At 42.1% G+C, this 22,383-nt stretch overlaps 1 protein-coding gene across 10 annotated transcripts in view; it reads left to right on the forward strand.

The window, feature by feature from the left end:
• The window catches only part of SAMD4A (sterile alpha motif domain containing 4A), a 223,747-nt gene that overhangs the window by 134,314 nt on the left and 67,050 nt on the right, over positions 1-22,383 (forward strand). For all 10 annotated transcript variants that reach the window (XR_011488316.1, XR_011488314.1, XR_011488315.1 and 7 more), the window contains one exon: positions 1,368-1,886. Coding sequence is in view for 2 of the 10 variants with exons in the window: in XM_070469378.1 (XP_070325479.1) it covers positions 1,368-1,886 (519 nt within the window). In the remaining 8 variants the exon portion in view is untranslated. The remainder of the gene's footprint in view (positions 1-1,367; positions 1,887-22,383) is intronic.

Genomic DNA, 22,383 nt, shown 5'->3' on the forward strand with positions numbered 1-22,383 from the left:
CAAGAATCCTGGAGTGGTTTGCCATTTCCTTCCCCAGGGGATCTTCCTGACCCAGGAATCTAACCCATGTCTCTTGCATCTCCTGCACTGGCTGGCAGGTTCTTAGCACTGGTACCACCTGGGAAGCCCCTGTTTAGTTACTCCATGTTACTAACATTACCATTAGGTAATCCATGTTTACCTAAAGGCAAGAAGTTTATGTTTTGAGTAGTTGGGAATAAGAGGAATTCCTTTTAAGAATGTTGAAAACATTCTCATGGATGCACCTTGAAGAGATTATGCTAGGTGCAATATTCTTGTCATAAAAGGGCAAATACTGTTAGGTTGGTCAAAAAGTTCATTTGGGTTTTTCCATAAGATCTTAGGAAATATCTGAATGAACTTTTTGGCCAACCCAATTTACAATTCCACTTATATGAGGTAACTAGAGTAGTCAGATATATAGAGACAGGAAGTAGAATAATGGTCATCAGGGGTTGTGGGTATGGAGAATGAGGAGTTAGTGGTTCATGGAAATGGAGTTTCAATTTGGGAAGACAAAGAAGATCTGGATATAGATAGTGGTGATGGCTGTACCACAGTGTAAATGTACTTAATGCCACAGAGCTGCACACTTAAAATGTTTACAATGGTAAACATCAAGTATATTTTAAAAGTATATTTTACCGTAACAAAGATAACCAAACAGCTCTTCTATACTTAAAGAAAAATAACTTGCTTAGCATGTGTGATCAGAGATGCCACTGGACCCATCTTGGGTCCATTGTTGATTGTAGCTTTGAGATCACAGTTGATTTCTGAGTCAGCTTCTCATGAGGAAGGTGCAGGCTTCACCCACATGAGGGGCATCTTTCTTTTCCTGATAGATTTCTCCATCTAGGAGGTTTTACCCACTTCACACAAATCCCTTGCCAGGGCTCCAGCCACTTCCCAGGTATGTCTAGGGAAGGGAAAGCAGCCTTGCCTTCGAGGACTCTACAATATGGACCCTTAATTATACTCATTTTTCCATGGAGATTTTCTTATTCCTTATTCCTCTATCTGAGGGTATGCCTAGACTTTCCTAAGAAATAAAATAGCTATAAATTGTATTCATTTGTACCAAAGTGGTCATAGCCTCTTTGGAGACCCGCGTTAGAGTTAGATTGAGCACCCAGACATCTCAGAATGTTAAGTGTTTCACTGAAGTCAGTACCCCTAGACAACCTCAGGCCAGTTCTCCACTTGAGGCAGAGGCTGTTTTGAGAAGATTTAGCCAGGGTACCTAGATTGAGACTCCAGTCCCCAGGAATTCTCTTCATACAGTGTGGCGCTTGGTGCCATGGTAAGTGTATTTGCTTATTTGCCCTGCCTATTTTCCTTTTCAGGAATCATTAACCAATGGCAACAGGAATCCAAGGATAAAGTGATTTCCCTCCTGTTAACTCACCTGCCTTTGCTGAAGCCAGGAAACCTCGACGCAAAAGTAGAGTATATGAAACTGCTGCCCAAAATCCTGGCACACTCCATTGAACACAACCAGCACATCGAGGAGAGCAGGCAGCTGCTGTCCTATGCTTTGATCCATCCAGCCACTTCGTTGGAAGACCGCAGTGCTTTGGCCATGTGGCTGAACCACTTGGAGGACCGCACATCGACCAGCTTTGGCGGCCAGAACCGAGGCCGCTCGGACTCTGTGGATTATGGGCAGACGCACTACTATCACCAAAGACAGAACTCCGATGACAAGCTTAATGGGTGGCAGAACTCTCGGGATTCTGGGATTTGCATCAACGCCTCCAACTGGCAGGACAAAAGTCTGGGGTGTGAGAACGGCCACGTGCCCCTCTACTCATCCTCATCCGTCCCCACCACAATCAATACGATTGGAACCAGCACGAGTACAAGTAAGTCCCCGGAAGCCCTTTAGTGCAGTCTGGTTTGGTGACTTGCTGTGTGTGGCATGTCCTGCTGGGAATGTCTGCTCTGGGCACCCCGTAACCCTGGGAGAGAAGGGCTGATTGGAATTGGCTGCGGGAAAGGGCTCTTTGGACCCCGTGTTTGTTGTTCTTTCGACTCCTGAAAGAGAAAAATCCTGGGCAGGTAAAAATGATTGATGGTTTAAATTTGGGTTACAAATAGACCAAAAAGAAAAAACAACTAAATACAAGATGAAGTGGTGAAAGAAGGAAACTTCCGCTTTCCACAAACAGAAATGCCTTCACCCAGTACCTTTTACCTGGGGTTTTTGGATTTGCCAAGACATTGAGTTCCCGTGTGATGCTCTATACCTGATTCTAACCCATGTTTAACCAGACAGCCTCATGGGCTTTGTGCATTTTCTTTTCTTTTTCCACTTCTTTTTTTTTTTCTTTTCCTTTCTTTCTCTCTTTTTTTCCCCCTTCCTTTCTTTCTCTCTCTCTCTCTTTTTTTAAAAAATTTCACCCTGGAATGTTCCCTCCCTTGCATCTCCTTGTCTCAATCCCCGGTTGTCAGGGTCACTTTTCCTCCTGACCAGGGGGAGCAGGTTTGCTCACTGAGAATGCTGCTCTGTCTGTGGCCTGGTGTGGATGCTGTGGCCTTCTCTCGCTCAGTCTAACCCCTTAGGAGAGGTGGGGCAGGAACGGCTTTGCCAGGGAGGAGAGCAGAGGGCAGCCCTCTGCTCTTTGGACACTAAGGGAAAGTGCTCTGCCCACAGATGGGACCAGGCCTGGGTCTGGTGGCTCTCTATGGCTCCCCACTTAGGCTGAGCAAAGTGGCACGCATGCTACTGGCACTTCTATAAAGTGACTGCGTGGGAGCGTGGCCCACCACTAAAGAGAATTCCTTGATGCTAGTTTGCATGTCTCTCTGAAGGCGGCGTCAGGCCCGAGATAACTTTCTTGGGGAAAAGCTTTTGCGGTTAGACTGTGTGTGCCTGTCAACAGACAGGAACCCCCAATGAAAAGATCTGAGAGTATGAAGAATTGGCAGTGACAGCTTCTTGGCCCCTGCCTCCACATGGATCTTGGGGCTAATGGGCCTTTTTAAATGGCTTTCTTAAATGCCTAAGTGTGTGGAATTTTCACTACATTGATTGAAACAGTACTTCAGTGAAATAATCAAAGAAATACTTAACAGACTGCTTTGATAATGCCACAACACAAGGTTTTAAAATTCTTTTGTCCATTTTCACATTTAGATATTGATAACTTGCATATTTGGGGAATTAGGTGATTATTGCATCATTAATTTATTGTGTAAGAGGTTCTGTGACAGTTTTTTTTCACAGACTAGTAATCCAAGAAACAGTTTCACTAACCTCCGTGTGATGGAAAGTGATGGCTTGAACTATTCAAACAGACACATGCAGGCTGAGACTACAGAGCTTCTTGGCCCGAGTTTCCTGGGTTAGTGACAGAATCTAGTAATTGTTTCAAAATTCTTTGATAGTTAGGAGAGATGCAAGCACTGAGCTGCCTGCCCTCTCAAAACTTGGTCTTTTGTATTTTAAGGGGTTGAGTTTTCTGTCGTCCATCGTGAAATTAGTCTGGGGTCATCACATTTCCATCTCTGCTGATGTAACACATTTTTGTCAGGTCTTGATAAGATTAGTACATTTGAGATGGTTATCAGATTGTCACATATTTCACTGGGGCTACCAAGCCCAGCAGATGGGAAGGAAATGCTTAGATGCTTGTCATGGTCTCCTAGGCCTTTGAGTCTAGTGTAGTACTTGAGCTGAAAAGAACTTGGAGGTTTAAGAAGATAACTAGATTACATATTAGAAGAATATTACATATTACAAAAGATGTAATATTACATATTACAAAAAAAAGACTGCACATTACAAAAGGAATTAGAGATCTTTTTCCAGAGCATCAGTAAAGAAGAACTCAGATCTTTCCTCCAGAAAGTTTCATTCAAACACTTGTATTTTGAGAACATCTCTTAAACAAAACCTTAATGTCATTGCTTTACTCCTCTGCATTGTCGATAATGGCTAGATTGTGTTTATCCAAACTGCAGTCTTTTGGGTCATTCATTCACTCAACGCTTCTATCAAATATCTCCTGAGCACCTAGGAGGCAGCTTGGCAAAGTGAACAGAAAAAAGACTTTGGTGTCACTGCTTCTTGGGTCCAAATCTCAGACCTGCAATTAGCTACCTACAACTCGACCAAGTTACTTCACCTCTCTGAGCAAGGTCACCACTTGCAAAATGGAAGCATTCATGATATCTACCTGTGAGGGTTGTGGTGAGGGTAAATAAGATTATGTATGTGAATGCCCTGGCCAGGGCTGGCAACAGTAAGCACTCAGTAAGTGTCTGCTAAATGAATGAGAGGGACTGGGTAAGACCATGAAAAGCAAAGCTCTAGCGTTTACTGCCCTCCCCAGACTCTGTGCTCATTTGCATTGTAGTTTTCCTGAGCCCAGGCCATGCAGAGTGGTCTAGGGGGACTTGGATATGCTATGACCATTTCACTGCAACAGAAAATGGTTTGGCCTTAAGGATTCAGATCACAAGATAGAAGAGTGCCAGCTTGTTTGGGAAAAAGCAAACGAGGTTGTTGGCTGAAAGTGAGTGAGTGAGGTAGACAGCCATGGTAGAGGTTGCACAGGTAATGGAGAGGGACACATCGTGCTGGGTATTGCGGGCTGTTGCAAGGAGTTTGACTTTTGCTCTAAGCAACCCCCTCAGAGGGTTTTTGGCAAATGAGTGATGTGATCTGGCTCATGTTTAAAGGGGATTATTTTGGTGCTGTGTTAAGAATAGATTATACCAGGGCAAGGACAGAAACACGAAAACTAGTTAAGAGAGGATTGCAGTAATCCAGGCAAGATATTGATTACTTGGACCATGATGGGCCACAGTAGGAGAGGGAGAAGTGGTCAAGTCTAGATGTATTTTGAAAGTACAGCCAACAGGACTTCCTGACAGAATCAATGAGTTGTCAGGGGAAGAATTCAAGAATGACTCTAGGGTTTTTTGCTTATAGAAATGTTGGAAGTTCAGTGTCCTATATGGTGACTTTATACATCTGTTAGACAATCAGAGATGTCTAGTAAGCAGTTGGATATATGAGCATGCAGTTTGGGAGAGAAGACTGACCTAAGATAGACCTTTGGGCATTACCAGCACATGGGTGGTATTTAAAATTATGAAACTATGAGATAAGATCAGCATGGTAGAGATGCAAATAGAGAAGACTGGGGACTGAGCCTGAGCACATCATCATGAATGCTGGGGAAAGGAGGAAGAAGCAGCAAATCAAGGAGAAACCATTGAAGTTGGAGAAAAGCCAAGTGTGTGTGTGTGTGGCCGGGGCGGGGGGGGCAAGGCAATGAAGAAAAGATTTCAAGTAGGAAAAAGTGACTCAAATGCTACTGATAGGTCCAATAAGATGAGAACCAAGAAGTGATCATTGGATTTATCAAGAGAGAGATCTTATGAGAATGGACCCTTCATTGATCTCTTGGGGTAGTCCTTGCTGCTAAAAGAAACCAACCCACAAAAGAGTTTGTTTTTGACTAGTGTAAAGTCCAGAACAGGTGTCCCTGATTGACATGTGACATTCTTCTAAGCAGTCATTCATTAACCCAGGCTCTTTCTGTCTCCTGTCTCTGCCGTCTTCACCACATGTAGCCCAAAGTGACAAGACTTGTCAAACCACAGGAAGGAGGAAGAGATGGGGGAGGTCTTCTTGGGAATATTTCATGGGCAGATAACCTTCATTCACACCCCATTGGCTAGAACTGTGTCACATGGCCACATCTAATAGCAAGGGAAGTGGTAGATCTCGCTGTGTGCCCAGGAAGAAGAGGAAACAGAGAGTCAGAGGGGACACAGGCAGAAAGCACCTTGCCAACTACCACTAAATAAAATAACTACCACTGGGAAAAAAAGAGATCTTAGGGATCAACTGGAAGTGCTTCACACATGATAGGCATTTAAGGGATGAAGACAGTTGAGTTACTGATTCCAATGAGATAAGAGGCAATAAACTAGCTCTAAGCTTGGTTTTGAATGTATATTGACTTTGAGAAGGTGCTTGCACATTGAGATGAAGAAAATGATGCATTAAAAAATAGATAGAACCATGCAGGTTGTTGAAGGAAGGGATTAAGATGAGGCTAAGAGTAGGAGGCATAAACTATGCCCTAATTTAATAAGAATCAACCTATTTTTATCCATTTATACAGAGGAGAAAGTGCCTTTTAGTGACTGCAGAAGTTAAATGAGATCTCATAGGATGTTTGAGCTGGGCCTTGTCCTCCATGAGATAAGAGAGGAAAGGATTGGGACCATTGAGAGTCTGTGAGGCACCATTTTGGATAGCATCAAGGTGTTTTAGAAGAGAGGGAAGAATCTGCTTTCAATACCTAGCTCTCTTTTTAAGGCTTCTCAGGGGTCTGATGACTGAGAGCAAGAATGTGCAGGTTCTTCATCATGAGTCTGTGGAACCAAGGTATTGGCTGTCACAAATTATACACAAGTCTTAGTCAACTTTGTTTTGGCCGTTACAAGCAATTCCAAATGCAGCATGCCTGGAGCCTACCTTAGCACTTCTGAATTTTCTTTCTGTGTCAAGTTTTCTATAGAAAAAGTAAATCTTCCAGGAAAAGAACCATCCAGGGTTTTCTTAAGAGCCCACAGAATTATGCTGTGTAGAGGTCAGTGTCACCTCCATTGCCCCAGACTAACTTTCTAACCATTTTCTACTCTTTGCTGGTGGACTTTGACCTGGGAAAAAACTATGTGCTGCAGTTACAGATGAAAGGAGCTTGTTTTCATTCAAACTGTTGATAATACTTGATTTTTCTTAGCATGCTTTACATTTGTGTTTGAAAACATGCAACCTTTGCTAGCCTCATCTGAGGTAAAAACTCAGAAACTTTGGGTTGCAAAAATTATTCCAGAATGCTCCATCTGAGCTGCCCACTTCATCTACATTCTCATGGTACAGCTTGGAATCTCAGTATTTCTTTTTATTAACCTCAGTTGGCTTTTATGATAATAAAAGCTACACATTAAAAAAATTTAGTACCATAGGTTATGAAAATTAACAGTAATCACTGCATAGTGTTTACTACATGCTGGGTACTCTTCAAAACCCTTTACATAAATATTAACTCATTGAACTTTTGTAGCTCCATGATGTGGCTAATATTGTTATCCCCATTTGACAGATGAGGAAACTAAGGCACAGAGAAGCTAAATAACTTGACCAGTGTCACAGACCATCTAAGTCATATGCCCCAAGTATGCTCACTTTGCACTGACCCATGTAGCAAGCATTCTGTGTTCCAGTTCTTGGTTGACATCTTTGCCTCCCCTTCCTGATTATGAACCCCTTGGGAACAGGGGTTTTATCCTCTTTATCCCTCTTTCCTCACACCTAGAACACCCTCAAAAAGTCACAGAAATATTGGGGATGGCAAATTCCTGGCACGTATTCAGCTGTCATTCTCCCGTGGTAAAGCATCTCTTAGATAATGGTTGTGTCTTGCTAAGCCCAGATGTGGCCTCCACATCCTCCTCAATATGCCCCTCAAGGCACCACTATAATTCAATAAGAGATGGCATGTGAGCTGAAGCCTGTCTGCCTGCCCTGCCAGAAACATTTGCTCAGCAGTAGGGACTTAATAAATTCCTGGGCTCCCTATGCAGATGTTCATAAAATTATCAAATTTCCAAAATATAGGAGAAAGTGTTCTTGGGAATTCACTAAATATTCAGTGATAATATTGATCATTTAGCATTCTGTTATCATCCTCACAGTGACATTTATCATTACTCTTCCTTTCTTTGTGACATGTTACCAACTTGATATCAGTACTAATAGACCTTTAGTAACATACTGTGATCTTAATTGTGGAGGTGGTCATATGCATTTATGCAGGTGATAAGATGCACAAATTCATACCAAAGAAAATAGTGTGTACAAAATCTGCTGAGATCTGAGTAAGGTCTGTAGTCTCATTAGCAGTATTATGTTTGTGTCAGTTTCCAGTTTCGTTAACACACTACAGTTGTGTAAAATGTCACCTTGGACGATGCTGGGGGAATGAGTACATGGGACTTCTCCCTGTAGTATTTTTGCAGTTTCTTATAGATCTGTAATTATTTCAAAATTGAAAGTTAGAAAGTAAAAACTACTGGGGCATACTGGATATTTCTTGGGCTTTGATCCTGTTTCTCGACCTTCTTGTGGGGTCTAGGGTCCATCCCTTAATGGAAAGGTGGCTCTTGGGCCTCAAGGAGCCAATACCTAAAACAAAACTACCTCATCAGGCAAGGTGAAAAGTAGAGGTGATGTAGATCTCAGGAAAATTGGCTCCTTTGGGAACCCTGAATCTGCAATTGGAAAAAAAAAAAAAAATCTTCCAATTCCACCAGCCCCTTAGGCAGCCCAGGCCAGTTGTTTCAAAAATACTCATTTGGCTCAAGTCCTTCCTTTTCCCTCTGCTCTTCTCATTTTCTTACAAGGCCACCGTCTACTTCAAACTCATTCCAACTAGCCTGTAAAAAACCTTCAGGACACATATTCAAAGGGAGGAGAGAGACCACTCAGCTTTCGGAAGGTCTAATAAGAAGAGGTCTTGGCAAGTGGCCTCCTGGAAGCTGAAAAGAGGGGCAGGGCTTGGAGATCTCACTTCTATCTTGCTGGCTGTAGGTTATCTCCACCTAAGCCTTCGGAGCCACTGGTGTTACTGGAGTTCCTTTTTAAATTTTCATGGAATTATTTTGTCTTTTTAACAACAGATTTTCCTTTCTCAGTGGAAAATTTCTTCCTCCCCAAAATGTAGCCAACCTGGCATGCAACTGAAAAATTCCATTATTTCCTTAACCCCTCATTTGCTCTTCAAAGAGGTAACTCTAGTTGCTTTGCTTCCTTTGAGAAGCATTTATAACAGCTGGTATGATATATTTTTAGCTTCAGCTTCCTTCCCTTTGGGGGAACCTTTTTTTAAATATGGCCCTGGCCTTCCTGATACTACATTGTAAAGATGGCTCAGTGATATCTCAGAGGACCCATTATTGCCACTGCCTGATCTTTGCCCATTTCCAAGAGTCCAAAGGTTTTACAGGACCTGCTTTTCCTCCCAGTGTCTAGTGTTTGTTTTTTGGGACTTTGAAGAAAAAATCAGAAAAAACACTGTAGTAAGCAAGAAGCCTGCTTGTTCTATTGTGCATCAGAGATCCCACAGCTTCTGAAAAGTCAAAGACCTCTTTGGTACACGTGCCTGGGTTCATGAGGATGTGCCATCCAGCCCCTGTTCGCAAGGATTTTTTAGACTGTAATGACAGTGAGAGTTATTAAACACTAGATGAGCTACAGAGGAAGGCAGTAGTGTTTCTAATTCCCCACTGTACTTCAAAAATAGGATGGATTCTGGCTGGAATAAATGGCTTAAATTGGACTAGCCTGGAAGAGGGGAGGAAGGAGATGAACAGGCTGGCTTCTTTTAGACTTTTTTTTGAGCCCTATAGTCTTAGGATTTCTATTATTTCAAAAAATTTATAGTTATAAGCTCTCAAGTTAGAGTTTAGAGTTAGAGTTATAGGCTTAATCCATGAATAATGGGACCAAAAAAATCTTTTAATCTTGCTTTTTTTTTTTTCTTTTCTCACCTTTAAGATTTCTGGGGACAAACTCAGGATACACTGAGGAAAGATATATCATGAATGTAGCTTCTCTTTTAAAAATTATATTTACTTATTTTTAATTGATTGATGATTGCTTTACATTTTCATAAGCTGTGCTGTGTGCTTCATCGCTTCAGTCGTGTCCCACTCTTTGCGACCCTATGAACTGTAGCCCGCCAGCTCCTCTGTCCATGGGATTCTCCAGCAAGAATACTGAAGTGGGTTGCCACATCCTCCTCCAGAGGATCTTCCCAACCTAGGATCTAACCCATCTCTCTTATGTCTCCTGAATGGGAGGCGGGTTCTTTACCACTAGCACTACCTGGGAAGCCCCTTTGATATTATTTATATTAAGCAAATAAGAATCTTGAATTCCATGGTGACAGATGAGGATAAATTTCAGTAGAAGCAATTACTATCAATTCAGGGTATGTGTTCTAACTTTTAAACACTGCCATCCCCCTACCTACACCCTGGTCCTTAACATTCTTTTAGGTAAAATACAGTCTCGGGAAATCTCTGGTGTAAGTCAAATAAGAGAAGGGTATCAAGATGGCAAAGGGGACTTCCAAAATCTGGGAAATGCTATAAAGGATTTTTGTTGATGGAGAAAGGCTAAAACTCCCAACATGCCCTGAGGTAGTCATTCTTTGCCAAAATTCTGGACCATTCCCATAGAAGAATTCCATGGCTACAATTAGATGTTAGAGCCACTGAGAGAACAAGATTTGCTTTAGAAATTGGTTTCACAGCCAACCTTCCTGAGATGCATCCTTTTAGAAGAGCCCAGCAAAATCTATATGGAACTAAAAAAGCTATAATAGATAATTTTATACTTTAGCCTTCTCCTTTGCACAGTAAGACATTACAATGCAAAGGGAATTATAAGGCTATAAGTGGCATTTTAGATATTCAAGTTGAGAGTATAAATGATGAGGCAGCCTTGATCAAAATTAAGAATGTGGCTTTGAAGTATGATGACTTGGTTTTAAATTCTGGCCGCACCAATAAGTAGGTATGTGAGCATGGACAAGTTGCTTGACCTCTAAACCTCCTTTCCTCATCTATAAAATGGGAATACATTTCAGTAGGCAAATAGATGGGGAAACAAAGGAAACAGTGACAGACTTTATTTTCTTGGGCTCCAAAATCACTACAGATGGTGACTGCAGTCATGAAATTAAAGATGCTTGCTCCTTGGAAGAAAAGCTATGACCAACCGAGACAGCACATTAAAAAGCAGGGACCTTACTTTGCTGACAAAGTTCTGTCTTGTCAAAGCTATGGTTTTTCCAGTAGTCATGTATGGATGTGAGAGTTGGACTATAAGGAAAGCTGAGTGCTGAAGAATTGAGGCTTTTGAACTGTGGTGTTGGAGAAGACTCTTGAGAGTCCCTTGAACTCCAAGGAGAGCCAACCAGTCCATCCTAAAGGAAATCAGTCCTGAATATTCATTGGAAGGACTGATGCTGAAGCTGAAGCTCCAATACTTTGGCCACCTGATGAGAAGAACTGACTCACTGGAAAAGACCCTGATGCTGGGAAAGATTGAAGGCAGGAGGAGAAGGGGATGACAGAAGATGAGATGCTTGGATGGCATCACCGACTCAATGGACATGAATTTGAGCAAGCTCTGGGAGTTGGTGATGGACAGGGAAGCCTGGTGTGCTGCAGTCCATGGGGTCACAAAGAGTCGGACACAACCGAGCAACTGAACTGAATTGAACTGAGGCAACCTCTTAATTGGCTTTATCAGGGTGGGTAGTTAATGTGTTCATTGCAATAGCCATTTAAAGCAGGGGATCATAGTAAAGGCTTAAGACTTTAAACATATTATTTTAACTTAATGTGTAAATCCATTTTCGTGCCATCTTTTGTATAGTGCGATGGTCTTTTCTTTGAGAACAGACTTTCTGACTGAGGCTGCTCTTTTGTGCATAAATCATACCCTTGGTGCATTATTGTCTGTGATTTCCTTAAAATGGAACTGGAATTTGACGACATTTCCAAAAACAGAGCGTAGAATCTTTCTAGATTCTGGCTTTCCTCTTCTACCTTATAGTTTTCTCACCAACACTGAATTCAACAGTAGATTTTTAAAAGTAAAACAATGAGTATTTCTAAAGCTTGTAACAAAGTTTCTGAGCAGTTAGCTTTTTTTGTAATTTTGAGCCATGGGAATCCATGAATACTTGGAAGGGAATGGAGAGTACTGAGTGGTCCAGCAAATGAGATGAGAGCTTCTTAGGGTTGTTGAGGATTAAATGAAAAATGTATATAAAGCACTTGCCAATAGGGGGTGCCCAACAAATAATAGGCCTCATTATTGTTATTTCTGCACTAGTTGTTAAGCTGATACAAGTAAGCGGTATTCATCCCCCAACCCAGGCTCGGCAGTAAACTCAGGTGAAACAGCCCTCCTAGGGCAGTTCTATAACACAGCTCTTCCGATAGACACAATTGAAATGAAGATACTTTGCCGGCTCTGTAGAGAGCTGCCCTCCACAAATACATATAATCACCCCTAAGGATTGTTGCTGTGGTCTGTCTTCCTAAATAGCTTAAAATGGATCAGAAGAAAAAGAAAGAGTAAGAATAAGGCAAAATTTTGTTTTTGTTTCTTCAGGATGCATTGCTAACAGAAATAATTTTTTAAATTGGCAATAAGTGTAAAGATACTATTCAGATTTATTTAAATGATCCTTAAGTAACAGAAAAAGATTTATTTATTTGTTTGTTTATTTTTGGCTGTGCTGGGTCTTCATTGCTGTGCCCAGGCTTTCTCTAGTTGCAGCAAGTGGGGGCTCTTCCCTAACTGCATTCCCTAACTCTTGTTGCAGAGCATGGCTCTAGGCACTCGGGCTTCCGTAGTTGTAGTGCGTGGGCTCAGCAGCTGTGGCTCAGGGCTCTGGAGCACTGGCTCAGCAGATGCAGTGCATGGGTTTAGTGGCCTCATGGCATGTGGGATCTTTCCTGAGCAGGGATCAAACCCATGTCCCGTGCATTAGCAGGTAGATTCTTAACCACTGGGCCACCAGGGCAGCCCCAGAATAATATTTAACAGAGACATATACAGGCTAGGAAAATATGGCCAGTTCCAAGAGTGCAGTGTGTTTGGAAGAAAATGTCAGTTGCCTAGGCAAGTCACTCCACTTGCAACTTGGTGTGGACTTTTGCACTCTTAGGAACTCATCCTTCTTTATCAAGGCATGAGGTTGGATGACCGTGAAGGATCCTTGATAGTCTTTCATTCTCTGCTTCTGGGGTAGAAACTGATTCATAGAGCACTGATGTTTGTACAGTGCTGTTACTTTGGGGTGAGCCAGAGGAGGAAAATGAAATGCCAACTAATGTGCTGGGCTAGTCTAAGAGAATTGGCACCTGTCAAAGCCAGGAAGAGATCCTCCTGCTATATTCATCATTAAATACACAGTCAGTGAGAACCTGATTGATTTTGGTCCCCATCATTTTTAAAAGAATGTGAACACCAGTGATTGCTACCTGGACTGTGGAACTGGGAAGTCTGACCGACAGGGGTGGGGGAAGGTTAGTTTTTCACTCTCCCTTTTGAAGTGAGTACTGTGTTAATGCCATGTATTACCTGTTAAAAATAAAAACATGCATACCTATAAAATGAAAATGATACAATGTCAGTGAAAAGGGAAAAAGATATTCTGAAAGAAAAGACAGGGTAATTTAGCCTGGAGCAATAATACTAAAAAAAGGAGTGATTTGGTAATTTTGAAACATATTAGAGTTTATTAATATGAAAGGTACTGTCTTGAGTTCCTTGGTCTGTGTCATACAGAAAGAAAAGAAAATTTGCAAAAATTATGGGTAAAGATCTTGGTGATGATAAAACTCCATGGCATGTAGAATCCAAATGTAGATTTTCTATTCTTTCTGAGCTTAAGGAAAGAAAAAGAAAACCAGAGGATCACCGGGTTCATTTGCCTGGTGCCTGCATCGCAAGCCACCTGTAATCCACTCTTGCTTTGCGGTTGCAGTGTCATCAGAATGGGATTTTTTTTTTTTTTGGAAGAAAGTGGACTGCTTGAAGGTCCATTGTTTTAAGAGATCTGATAAATATTTGGCATGCTGCTGATCTTCCTGTGCCAGTAAGTCAAACATCTCCACAGTGGGAGCAGGGAAACAGCGGTAGGATGCACTCTCAAAAGCTACTGCCCGTTTTGGATTTAAACATGCACACACACACACACAACCACTTCTGCTATGCCCAAGTCAAAATAAATTAGGTGTATATTCCTCAGACCCAGTTTCCCGAGAGGCATTTGTGAGTAGCATCAATTGATAACTATAGCACCAAAACTCCTACAGAGCCTGGAAACTCAATTCCTGTGGAAAAAGAATGACAGTGGCAAGTATTAAGAAACTTAGCTTACTCTCCTATCATTAGTATCAAGGTGAAGCATATGGAAGAGAACATATTCTATACACAAGTATCATTTACATAGTGGGGATATTCTTTCAGAGTTGCCTGAAATGATCTTTTTTAATCAAATCATTTTTCCATGGACTAAAACTATGATTTGGAATGTCAGTTGTCTTGGCTTCTAGTCTTCATGAGCAGGAACTCTTAGAATCAGGTTAAGATCCTCAGTTCTTGAGATTCTCAATCAATGTTAATAATCTATAAAAGGATTTTTAAATAAATACTGGAAGAATTTCATCACATAATTTTTTTTTTCAATGGGTGCAATAGTCCTCTTCTTTGATTAGTAATTCAGAATGATTTAGGTGACTTTTTTGGTTTGGGTTTGCTGTTTTTAACAAATCACACTTAGGTGTCTTTGGATGGGCAGGGCAGGCGGTTCTAATTCCAGCCTCAAGCTGTGTTTTAAACGGAGAGATGTGGCCATCCCAAATACTTTCAGGAGCTAGAGAGAGAACTTGCTGAGAAAAGATGTGTACGTGAGGGCTCAGCTAGAATGCTGCCTGGTCTGCATCCACTGTTGTGTTGGGAGGAAGCTTAGGCCTGCAGCGTGTCTGGAAAGTTGGAAGGATTTTGCAGTAGTCATTAGGCCTCAGGGAGATAGGTTGTGAGAAAGAAGATTATTCACACATGTTCATCATTATCCAAGAAATTATTGGGTACCTGTGATATTGTTATTAACTCTAGTAGGCTTAGCCGGATAATTTCAATATCCCCACTGAATGTTATATATAAATATTATTCTAAAAGTCAGCACTCACTACATGTACAATAATGGCATCTTTGTGTTTGTTTAATTTTGGCAAGGTAGGTCCAAACTGACCTGGAATTTCACAGCACTGTGGACTCCCTTACAAAGTCTGGGAGTTTCTGATTCCCAAGAATGTCTCTCATTTGGGTATGAGGGTGACAATGTGACTGAGGTCAGCCCATCCCTAAGTTGGGACCTGAGCTGTAGACCCTAAATTCAAGGTAAGCCTTGTCCCTTAGCTCACCGCAGCTCAGGAATGAGTATTGTCGATACTCAGAGAAGGTAGATGTCTTACAAGCGAAAAAGTGTTGCTTGAAGGCTTTGTTTTTAATCTGTGAGATTTGTGAGAAAGAATATAAAGCTGTGTACGGTCACAGTTCTTTCCCAAATTTTCTGTTGGTGATGATCTCTCTTTCTGTCACTAGGGACAGCTGCATAATTTTTATCTGCTTCTAGAATTATTCTCTTGCTTCTCTTCCCCAGCCACTCCATCTGTATGCAGGTCAGAGAGCAGGCTAATTATGGGGTACTGGAGAAGCAGTTGCTCAGAGAAAAGCGCTCGACTCGGGGAGCTCAACATCAGGGTCATGAGCGTGACCATCTCCGTGTTCACATCCGCATGTTTGCCTGTGCACTGCCTTCCATCCTTTTGCAGGTGCACAAACCAACTTTTCAGATTCTTTACCAACTGAGCTATGACGGAAGCCCTTAGCAAGGTCAACACAAGAAATAAGTGCTTGTTCTTAGGACAAAGCAAGTAAAGAATTTCACTTTTATTTCTTGGGTCTTCACACTAGAAAAACAGCTACTAAGTGGCCGAGAACAAAGATATGTTCCTATACTTAACCAAAGTTTTGTATTTTTGGCTGCCCCTGCACTGGCTTTGGAGCAAGAAGCTTTATACATTTTAGGGGGTCAAACTCTCAAACTGGTGGGCTGCTGAAATTCTTTGACCTAGGAGACTGTTTTTGTCGGCAGGCCAGTTTTTTCAACTCCTTCTTTTCAGGTATTGATTTACTTCTGTAGCTGTTGACACTGTGAAACCTTTCTGGCGCCCTAAATGGCACAGGCTGAGAAAGACAAGATGTTTTCTGGGGATATTTCACTTAAGATTCCTGATTTTGGGAACAGGGTGTGGAAAAATACCTTTACCCTCTGCCCTCCCTCTTTTATATCAATCAGCTTAGATTCAGCCCCTTGGAATCATCTAGACTGGCAAAGATTTGGGGCCCTCAGCTGAGCTGTTGGAACTTGCTTGAAACACAGATTTATGTTCATCATAAGGAATCTATAAACTCCCAACACCATGTCTTTCAAATGGGAACTTTGATGAAATTTCTACCTCCAATGAGTCCATGACAGTCATAAGGATCCCAGTGGGAACCCCATCCCTAAGTCCATCACCAGCAGAGTTGGGTCTTCTTTGATGCTGGGAGAAGTTTGCTTTCCCTCAAGTCTCATAATTCCAAGATGAGTCACAGAGCCACAGAGGTCACCTAGTTTTTATGATTACAGGGAGAGCTGGGGCAAATGACCCCATATTTCTCAGTGTTCCTTCCTCTGTTATACTTTGGCTAGTTCAAGAATGCCTGCTGGTAGCATGGATCTGGCAGTGTTGCCAATTGCACTGATGGCAGAATCAGAGTCCAGAAAGGTCTCAGGCATTATCAACTTGTAGTCCAGAGCACATGCTTTGAAGTCAGACCATCCTGGGTCTGACTGACTCCACTGATACCAGTTCTACTGATGACTAGCTGTGTGACCTTGGAGAGACGCCTTAATCTCTCTTGGCTTTGCTTTCCTCATATTAAAAGAGTGGGTAATAATCACCATCCATGAATGATTGTGAAAGTCCTCTCTGCGTCTAAGTGCAATCCTCTTTGTTTCTGGAAAGATTTTACACTAACCCTCCTGATGGAAAAACGTACTCCTTCAGTTCTAGGAAAATTTCTCATTAAAAAATAATTCTCCCATTTTAATGAGGTAATAGCTCTTCTCTTTTGATTCTCTAGTTTCCTTAACTTTCCTTTTCTTATTTTTAATCTTTTTGCTCTACATTTTTCAGTCTTTTTGTTCTACTTTCCAGATGATTTCTATAACTTTATCTTCTAAACCTACTACATAATTTTTAATTTTTACTATTTTTGAATTGCAAGTGTTCTTGTTCTTTGAGTGTACCTTTCATATTGCATTCTGTTCTTGTTTCATGAATGCAAGCCTTTCCAATATCTCTAAAGATGTTTCAGCTGTGTTTTGGAGTCTTCTTCAGCTCCCGACATTGTCTGTGCTTCTTTGAGTTAATTGCTCTATTTGTTTTGGACCCTTTATCTCAAGCAAGGATCCTTTCATTTAAGAGGAAGGCACTAGAATTTATGTATATGAATTTTACCACTGAGAGATCTGGTTGGCCCTGGCCAGGCTGTTTCTTGGGAAGTCACAGCTGTAATTCTTTTCTCATGAACTAGTCCATTTTCCCTAGAGAAATTGTTTTCTCCTTCTAGAAGATATAGGTCTGGCTGTCTGGGTCCTGGGGGCTGTTAGGAGAAAAGTGCTAAGATGATAGGATAGTTGCCTGGCTTTGTTGGGGGTAAGGGGAGAAAATCTAAGGTTGTCCCTGAACCTTACACATGCTGTCTACCAGCAGCTCCCAGCTCCCTGCCTTCTGAGGTACCTGATCTTGGAGGCCTAAACTTCTTGGGAATTCTGCAGCATGAACTGTCATGCTCCCATCACTGTGGGCATATGTGTCACCTTTCTTTGGTCTATTGAGTCAGTTAGCCTCATGTCCTCCTGTTTCCCAGCTTCCAAAATTTTGTTGACTTCAGTTATTTACTGATGCCCAGAGTGATCTCCTGTCATCTCTGTCATCTTCTGTCTGCATCCTTGTCCTTGTGCATTTATACCTTTGATGCCTTTTTAGTGACTTTCCAGAAGAAACAGTAACATCTACATAAGTTGGAAATTTATTTTAACTCATTTATTTGTCTATTATCTATCTCCCCCATGTGATTATTAATTCCAAGAGGCCAGGGACCTAGCCTTGTCAACTACAGTATTCCTGCTGTCTCAAACCCTCCCTGGAGTATCATGGGTGTTGAATAAATACTTACTGAGTGAATGTATGACATGTAATATAAATCTATTTGTACAATGCTTACAGCCTAATAAATGATAAACTATCTTAAGCATAATTATTTCAGTATTGAGGATTAGGTATTGAAACCAGATTTTATGCTCCTCATAGCCATTGATTTTAAATGGTAACGAATCTGTCTCTTAAATTAAAATCTTTTCATGAGAAGCATCTGAAATATCTTACCTCCCCCGGAAAAGCTCAAACTTTTCCTGACTGTGATCTTTCCACCACGACTGTCTTTACTAATTGGGTATCACTTGTTTCTGTTAAAGCACAAGGTCTGTTAAAGTAAGGTCTCTTGAAAGGTAAGAGACTACCTTGAAGATCCCATTGCCAGGTGGAAGCATTCCTGGAACTAGAGCATAGTTTTTCTCATTCATAATGTGACCTTCTGCCTGTTACCCACCATCCCTCAGTTTCCATTGTCTTATCTGGAAAGTAGGCTGGGGAGAACAGCAAGATTGATTAAATGATTCCCTGAAGCTTTTTCAGGCTTTAAAATGACAGATTCTGCAGTTCTGCTAATTATAAAGTGGCAGTAAACAATTAATAACCATCTTTAGGGCCCAGGTCTTATGATAATGATATCCCTGTGAAATTGCCCAGTCTTTTCAAATGACAAATTGGTCAGTTCACTAGATAACTACATATTTAAGTGGTGGCTTCTAGATATCTATATAGACATCCCAGTTGTAAACCTCTGCATAAATGTATTGTCACAATAAAAACCACAGAATTAAATAAGTACAAACAAACTAATTAATAGGAATAACTGTAGTGGAGAAACCAGTCTTCCACTTGTGAAGATTCTGGCTGAAGAAGGTGTTGCTTTTTCCAGTCTTTAAACAATACTTGAGGTCCCATCAGTGCTGGCAATCTCTCTGAGCATTTAGGCCAAAACAAGAGGGTCCTGTGTTAGGTCTTGAGTGGCAGATGGATGAACAGTGGTGGGCAGCCGGTATGAGAAGGACAGGTGCACTGAGTGCCCAGAATTGGAAAAAGCCAATCCTCTGTGAAGACACAACAGCTCTGGTTCTGGAAAAACCCAATGGCATACCGTTGTTTTGGAGGCCCTAGACCCTGCTGTGTTTGGGACACGTTGTTTATGACATTGTACAAAGGCCTCAACTTTGGTGTCCTGCAGTGTGTTATTTTGGTGTTAAGCAAGGGATTATCTGTTTTAAATCACAGATCTATTAAGCTACCCCTGTGTATCAATGCCATTGATATAAAGACTAATGGTTGTTGATATAATTTGAATGATAAAGACAAAAACATAGGGGCTCTAGTATTCGCTTCAATATCAGCTTTGTTGAGTGACCTTGGCCATTGCTGTATCTCTTTTGACTCCTGGTTCCTTAAGTGATAAGATGGCAAGGAGGATAGATTGGATGATATCTAAATCATATTCTTAAAGTCCCTTCCTGGTTCAATGTTCTGGAATCCTGAGATAGTTGGGTAGTAAATAAATGAGGAAAACAAATTTCTGTGCTCCTGACTCCTTCCAGTTGTCTGAAAATAGTATTCTTAGAGAAGGCCTAAGAAACGGCAGCACCATCTTTAAAACTCCATCAGAACCAGCTCCACCAGGTGTCTAAACAACAGCAACATCTGCTTTTCAATAAACACTGGCATTGCCCTCTGCCAATTCTCTTGAGGGCTTGACTCAGGAATGAGAAGCTCTATACCAACCCTATGGGGCAGCTGGTGAGACTGTTCATTTTATGGGGAGCCTTCTTGAAGCACAGCTGTCTGTTTAAGGAAACTTAATGCTTATCTTACATCTTTGAAGGAGGAAAAAAAACTAGGTTGTTTCTCTTGAGTCTGCAGCTCGCGTAGCATTTAATTTTTTGTTTGTTCTGGCCAAACAGCTTGTGGGATCTTAGTTCCCTGCAGCATTTTCACTGCAGTTTTCCTGCAATGGAAAACTCAAGAGTCCCAACCATTGGACTGCTAGGGAATTCCCTCTAGCATTTAATTTAAAATGAAGAGATCTTGGTTTGGCTTTTTATACAAATTCTCACCTGACTCTGCCCTCCGAACATTCACACAAGACAAAGCCACCAGTTCTGTGAGCCAGCTGGGGAAACCCCAAGTGAAGACAGATGCTTTTTAGGCAGCTGAGCAGGTGATGTCTACTTCAGTTATGGAGAATCTTCATGCTGCTCAGAGCAGTGACTGCATGGAATAGCCACAGGAACCATGCACATTTACTGGAGAAGCAGGAGAGAAGAGAAGAGCTTTTTGACTTGCATGCATTTATCCTGACCCTGTTGTTCTAAAAAGGAGAGCCAGGATTCAGAGAGGCTTTGTGGTCCTGGTGCATTACCACCTCCTCCCAAACTCTCATTAGTCCTTGAGATACTGTAGTAAACTAATTGAAATTGAAGTCACCTAAAATTTTTACTTCCTTCAGCAATTCTTCACCTTCATGCAAAGTGTTACTTAAAATATTAACACTGCCTTACGGCTCCTAGCTGCTGTGTGCATCTAAATGATAGAGGGTGATGGCTTAATAAATGATAGAGACACTGTTTGCATCTGTGCTGCCTTGTCTTTTATTATTCTCTTTTTGGCATCTGTAGCCCTGGTTACAAGCATAGTGCCCTATGCACAGAGATGCTCACTGTTTGTTGGATGAGTGAATGAATAAGGAGGTTAGCTTAAATTTTTTTCCAGGAAGGTAAAAAATTTATTTCAAAAGCATCTGGCATACATCATCGTAGTGGACATTCATCATTCGTCCCAATACCCAGCATAGAGCAGATGCTCAGAAAGTATTAGATGGATGGATGGACGGATGAAAGTGAAAAGTGAACGTGAAAGTCGCTCAGTTGTGTCTGACTCTTTGCAACCCCATGGGCTATACAGTCCATGGAATTTTCCAGGCCAGAATATTGGAGTGGATAGCCTTTCCCTTCTCCAGGGGATCTTCCCAACCCAGGGATCAAACCCAGGTCTCCCTCATTGCAGGCAGATTCTTTACCAGCTGAGCCACAAGGGGATGGGTGGATGGATAATATGGACAGCATATGATCCCATAGCAACCCTGAGAGATGGGTAGGAGAGGTATTATTATTGAGACAATTTTTTATTATTATTGAGACTATTTTCCAGATGAGTACTATGAGACCTTGGGCTTCCGTGGTATCTCAGCTGGTAAAGAATCCACCTACAATGCATGAGACCCTGGTTCAATTCCTGGGTTGGGAAGATCCCCTGGAGAAGGGATAGGCAACCCAGGCAACCCACTCCAGTATTCATGGGCTTCTCCAGGGGTTCAGATGGTAAAGAATCTGCCTGCAAGGTGGGAGACCTGGGTTTGATTTCTAGGTTGTGAAGATCCCCTGGAGGAGGGCATGGCAACCCATTCCAGTATTCTTGCCTGGAGAATTCCTTGAACAGAGGACCCTGGCGGGCTACAGTCCATGGGGTTGCAAAGAGTCAGACATGATTGAACGGCTAAGTATAAGCACAGCAGCACCTGAGACCCTGAATGAGAAGCCAGTGGACTTGCTCAGGGGGTGGATATTGTGTCTTCAGAGTCAGGGCCAAGTGTCAGGGCCAGAGTTCTTCCTGCCATGAGAAACAGTGTGGAGTTGGGCTGAAGGACACAAGTCGAGCTTGCATGTCAGAAAACCTTGGGTTTTGAACCTGGCTCTTGCCCCTTCCTAGCTGTCTCATCTTTGTCAAGCCCCCTACACATTTGTACCTCCGCTTCCTGTCTGTGAAACACGTGTCTGTACCTGCAGAGAAGGCTAATGATAGACCCACGGCATAAGGCATTACATGAGGATTGAACAAAACAGTGTTCGTGCATCTCCGGCAGTGTACGTGACACGCAGTCGGCCTCGGTGGTGGTCGCTGGTGTTGCTGTTGTGCTCACTCTTATATGGGCTCCTCTTCAGGGACGAAGGTCCAGGAAAGGTGGTCCTAAGGATGTGCTTTTGGGTTGCATTTGGGAAAAGGACAGTGCAGTATCCCTAGCCCAGGACCGTAAGAAAGAAACAGACTAAGGAAACCAAGCTTTCATTTGTTGAGTCACCCTTCCTTCCATGCAAGTCTAAAATGTGTGGGAGAAAGGAGAGCATTGGGATGAGCCAGGAAGGGGAAAGGATGAGATTAGTTAGCCCCTTAGAGTCTGCCTGCAATGCAGGAGGCCCGGGTTCGATCCCTGGGTTGGGAAGATCCCCTGGAGAAGGAAATGGCAATCGCAAAGAGTCGGACACGACTGAGCAACTTCGCTTTCACTTTCTTTCCCTGTGCAGAATCTTGTCTGCAGTGAGCAGGTGGCAGACCCTCTACCCTCACACCCTTGCTGACTGTTTTATCAGTGTTACAAGGCTGTTTAGTCCTTCAGTTATGTCCAACTCTTTGCAACTCCATGGACTGTGACTGGCCAGGCTCCTTTGTCCATGGAATTCTCCAGGC

This window comes from Odocoileus virginianus, chromosome 6 (assembly GCF_023699985.2).
Source record: "Odocoileus virginianus isolate 20LAN1187 ecotype Illinois chromosome 6, Ovbor_1.2, whole genome shotgun sequence".
In the NCBI taxonomy this organism is placed as follows: domain Eukaryota; kingdom Metazoa; phylum Chordata; class Mammalia; order Artiodactyla; family Cervidae; genus Odocoileus; species Odocoileus virginianus.